The sequence below is a fragment of the Salvelinus alpinus genome, chromosome 5 (assembly GCF_045679555.1).
Source record: "Salvelinus alpinus chromosome 5, SLU_Salpinus.1, whole genome shotgun sequence".
Classification (NCBI taxonomy): Eukaryota; Metazoa; Chordata; class Actinopteri; order Salmoniformes; family Salmonidae; genus Salvelinus; species Salvelinus alpinus.
The window spans coordinates 22,028,258-22,033,570 of record NC_092090.1 but is presented as its reverse complement, the minus strand read 5'-3'; the positions used below and the strand labels follow the sequence as shown (position 1 = coordinate 22,033,570).

Sequence of the window (5,313 nt, the reverse complement as noted above, 5' to 3'; positions counted from 1 at the left end):
GCTCGCACACGCTTTTTCAGTTCTTCCCACAAATTTTCTGTAGAATTGATGTCAGGGCTTTGTGATGGCCACTCCAATACCATGACTTTGTTGTCCTTAAGCCATTTTGCCACAACTTTGGAAGTATGCTTGGGGTCGTTGTCCATTTGGAAGACCCATTTGCGACCAAGCTTTAACGTCCTGACAGATGTCTTGAGATGTTGCTTCAATATATCCACATAATTTCCCTTCCTCATGATGCCATCTATTTTGTGAAGAGCACCAGTCCCTCCTGCAGCAAAGCACCCCCACAACATGATGCTGCCACCCCCGTGCTTCACAGTTGGGATGGTGTTCTTCGGCTTGCAAGCCTCCCCCTTTTTCCTCCAAACATAACGATGGTCATTATGGCCAAACAGTTCTATTTTTGTTTCATCAAACTAGAGGTAATTTCTCCAAAAAGTACAATCTTTGTCCCCATGTACAGTTGCAAACCGTTGTCTGGCTTTTTTATGGCGGTTTTGGAGCAGTGGCTTCTTCGTTGCTGAGCGGCCTTTCAGGTTATGTCGATATAGGACTCGTTCTACTGTGGATATATATTTTGTACCTGTTTCCTCCAGCATCTTCACAAGGTCCTTTTTTGTTTTTCTGGGATTGATTTGCACTTTTCGCACCAAAGTACGTTCATCTCTAGGAGACAGAACGCATCTCCTTCCTGAGCGGTATGACGGCTGCGTGGTCCCATGGTGTTTATACTTGCATACCATTGTTTGTACAGACGAACGTGGTACCTTCAGGCGTTTGGAAATTCCTCCCAAGGATGAACCAGACTTGTGAAGGTCTATAATTTTTTTTCTGAGGTCTTGGCTGATTTCTTGTGATTTTCCCATGATATCAGGCAAAGAGGCACTGAGTTTGAAGGTAGGCCTTGAAATACATCCACAGGTACACCTCCAATTGACTCAAATGATGTCAATTAGCCTATCACAAGCTTCTAAAGCCATGACATCATTTAATGGAATTTTCCAAGTTGTTTAAAGGCACAGTCAACTTAGTGTATGTAAACGTCTGACCCACTGGAATTGTGATACAGTGAATTATAAGTGAAATAATCTGTCTGTAAACAATTGTTGGAAAAATTACTTGTGTCATGCACAAAGTAGATGTCCTAACTGACTTGCCCAAACTATAGTTTGTTAACAAGAAGTTTGTGGAGTGGTTGAAAAATGAGTTTTAATGACTCCAACCTAAGTGTATGTAAACTTCTGACTTCAACTGTACATAAAGTGCTTTTATTCTAAATGGACAAACTATTTGTCTCATATATTCATTATTTGATTTTCATAGACAATACTCACTTTTGATGATGAGAATCATCATGGTCCTCATCATGCGTTGTAACAGGAACAGCCTCCCAGTCCTCACTTACAGAAAATCTTAAACTCTGACTTAAACATGAAATGAAAGTGTGTTGGGGGTGTGATGGAGCACAATAACCACTTCCTAAAAGCTTTACCCCCAGGCATCCAATCAGAAAAGCACATTTAGAATGTATTTCTCAGAACTGGGCTTAGATGTACTTTTCCTACACGGTTAGACTCAAATTTAAATGATAGTTCAGCTTCAACTGTCACAGCGTACCTGCAAAAAAAAAAAAAATTTAATGGAGGAATCTTACACACTTGAGAGCAGTTTAAAAAAACATTCTGATAGTTTAAACCTTTCCTTGACTGGCTCTCGGTGGGCCTCTCTGTTTCCTGTACCTGTGGTAGGTGGACTTGTACACGCAGAAAAGAAAATAACTTGCATTCACGTCCTTCTTTCAGGAACTGACAGGAAACAATGAACAAGAGAACAGCTCTAACAATTCTATGCTGTAAGTAGAAATGTATTTTATCCACTTGGGAGAGACATTGTTTATATTTCATTAGGTTTAAGTACTCTCTGTTAATTAGATTTTTTTAAATGTAAATGTGTTATGAACATTTTATTTAAATAGCCTCAGTCAATAATATGGTCTATGTTTTTATGAAAGGTTCCATGTTCTGTGAGGCTTTTGGAGCAGATCAAAATGAGATTCTAGTGAAACCAGGGGACACAGTCACCCTTGGCTGTGACATTACCCTGGAGTACGAGATCATGTGGTTTGCTCTTCGTCCTTGACGCCCACTCTTTCAGTAGCCACCACTATAAAGACAAATACACCCCTGAGCCTCAACAAAAGGTTTGATGGCTGTTTCGAGTCAGTGTATGACACAGGCCTGTTCAGAAGCAATCTGAGCATACTGAACATCTCAGAGAGTGACGTGGGTCTGTACTACTGTGTTGAGCAGAGGGCTAACATATTTGAGATCGGAAGTGGGACCAAGCTCTCCCTTATCAGTGATGGTGAGTAAACTCTGCATTATGACTGCATAACTGTGGTTTTGCATTGGGAGTGTTCCAAAAAATATACACCTGGTTCAATAAAGTTTAATCTCAAGTCAATTCAGGATATGTATTTAAATTATAAATCTATACCAAAACACAGTAGGAAGAAACAAATATAATATTTATGTACTCACATGTACTTGATACATTTCTTGATTGTTTTCAATACAGTATGTTTAGAATTGTTTTTCAGTTGTGATAAATATAATAAAATCTGATCATCTTTATATTCACACACCAAGAAAGCTGTAAATGACAGTTGAACTGTTATGAATGTTCTGTCATTTCAGATCAGCTCTCTACTACTGTTGTTGGGATGAAGTTGTCATGGTTTATCATCTTGATCATAGCCCCCATGCTCTCTGTACTGGGGTCTGCTCTCTGTGTCTTCTGCTGTTGACGACCTGTTAAGAAATAATTTGCACCCAATAATTCAAATTTCCACATTGAATCAGCTTTCTGAAAAAATTTTTTTTAATACTTATGTGGTGCAACTCATTGTCTGTAAATCAGGTATTGGTGTTTATTGCGCATTTCATGAAGATAAAAAAAAATAGCTGTCCTCTTATACTGTAGATCCTGACAAAATGAGGATTATGGAACAATTTGGTTGAAGCCTGTCATCTAGAGGACCAAGAGTGAGCATAGGAGGACAAACAGGAATCAAATGTAAAGATGCTGAGAGTAAAAGTAACATTTCTGGTGTTTTATGAAGTCTCCTGTGACACACGGGGTTAAACTTCTGCCTCTCCATACGTATCTCAAGTAGGTGGACGATGGGATCTACATGTGTCCAGATTTGTTTCACATCTTTTTATTTATTGTGCTATTCCAGTGTTGATTGCATGACCAGTATGTTCAGGGTGTTAGAGATAGAAATGTATTGAACAAGATCATTTTAGACATCTGATCTTAAATCATTTACGTCATATCTACCAGTCCATCCAAGGACCAATTATCAAAACAGTACTGGCTTAACCATAAATCTGCAACTATAAATATATGTTTTAATCTGAAATGCAACAACCTGCTGTTATACTGTATATAGTGCATTCAGAATGTATTCAGACCGCTTGACTTTATCCGCATTGTTACGTTACAGCTTATTCTAAAATTGATTAAATTATATTTTTCTTCATCAGTCTACACACAATACCATTTAATTACAAAGCAAAAAAATATATACATTTTGGCACATGTATATATATACACATATTTAAAAAAAAAAGAAGTAAATATCACATTTACATAAGTATTCAGACCATGCTTCACCGTATGGTGCCAGGTTTCCTCCAGACGTGACATTTGGCATTCAGGCCAAAGAGTTCAATCTTGGTTTCATCAGACCAGAGAATCTTGTTTCTCATGGTCAGTCCTTTAGCTGCCTTTTGGCAAACTCCAAGTGGACTGTCATGTGCCTTATACTGAAGAGTGGCTTCCATCTGGCCACTTCACCATAAAGACCTGATTGGTGGAGTGCTGCATAGATGGTTGTACTTCTAGAATGTTATCCCATCTCCACAGAGGAACTCTAGAGCTCTATCAGTGACCAACAGGATCTTGGTCACCTCCCTGTCCAAGGTCATTCTCCCGATTGCTCAGTTTGGCCAGCTCTAGGAAGAGTCTTGGTGGTTCCAGACTTCTTCCATTTAAGCATGATGGACACCATTGTATTCTTGGGGGACATCAATGCTGCAGAAATGTTTCAATACCCTTCCCCAGATCTGTGCCGACACAATCCTGTCTCGGAGCTCTAAGGACAATTCCTTCGATCGCATGGCTTGGTTTTTTACCTCTTACATGCACTGTCAACTGTGGGACCTTATATAGAAAGGTGTGTATCTTTCCAAATCATGTCCAATCAATTGATTTACCACAGGTGGACTCCAATCAAGATTTAGAAACAGTCAAGGATGATCAATGGAAACAGGATGCATCTGAGCTTAATTTCCAGTCTGAATACTTATGTATATAAGTCGTTTTAAATTTTCTATTAATTAGATACAATTTCAAAAAACCTGTTCTCTGTTATGGGGTATTGTGTGTAGATTGATGAGGGGAAAAAAACAAATATATTCCATTTTAGAATAAGGCTGTAACGTAACAAAAAGTGGAATGCAATGTATAACAAATAGACCCTGGATACAAATCAGAAAAGAGCAAGAGTTTATTCAAAAGGTTAGAAACATTTGTATCACTCCACAACTGGTTGACAATACAAAATACATATATTTTTCAAACACATTGTGGATCACACAGTTGAGACACTAAAAGCAGTCAGTCAAACATTGCACAGAATTCCTTGGAATCCTCTAAAATAGATTAAATCATCTGGTGGTCCCGTGTGGCTCAGTTGGTAGAGCATGGCACTTGCAACGCCAGGGTTGTGGGTTCATTCCCCACGGGGGGACCAGGATGAATATGTATGAACGTTCCAATTTGTAAGTCGCTCTGGATAAGGGCGTCTGCTAAATGACTTAAATGTAATGTAAATGTAAACATGATTGCCATCTATACATAAAGTACAGTAAATAAGAGGACATTCAGGAACTTCTAAGAGGTCTGTGATAGAGGATGAGACGGCAAGATTTGGAAAGACATTCACATTGTTACCTGATCAAAAGTAGCATTTCATTATGGCTGGACAGTTGGCAAAAAAGATCACACATTTTTCAAGGGAACCATCTTTACAAAAAGAACAGTCAGGTTTATCTGAAGGGAATGTTTGTGTGTCGACCAGTCTCAATATCGCGAGGGGCCACGTCACATCTACATTAGCAAAAATATTAATTAGATAACTGTACATGCATCAGGTTGTCACAAAAGTGCATTTAAAAACAGCAGTGTGCACAATTTGTTACTTTCTAATTACCTTCAGTAAAAAAATATAAATAAATCCAACTA

General features: G+C 38.5%; 1 protein-coding gene and 1 long non-coding RNA gene across 2 annotated transcripts in view; one reads left to right on the top strand and one right to left on the bottom strand.

Moving 5' to 3' along the window:
* Positions 1–1,697: 1,697 nt before the first annotated feature.
* On the top strand, positions 1,698–2,860 carry LOC139575734 (uncharacterized). The gene is made up of 3 exons (XR_011674995.1): positions 1,698–1,855; positions 2,015–2,367; positions 2,700–2,860. It is a non-coding gene; the product is annotated as an uncharacterized lncRNA (long non-coding RNA).
* A 2,257-nt stretch (positions 2,861–5,117) lies between these two features.
* LOC139575268 (aggrecan core protein-like) overlaps positions 5,118–5,313 on the bottom strand; it is a 22,450-nt gene continuing 22,254 nt past the window's right edge. Inside the window, exon 12 of the mRNA XM_071400228.1 lies at positions 5,118–5,178. Coding sequence (XP_071256329.1) covers positions 5,118–5,178 — 61 coding nt within the window. The remainder of the gene's footprint in view (positions 5,179–5,313) is intronic.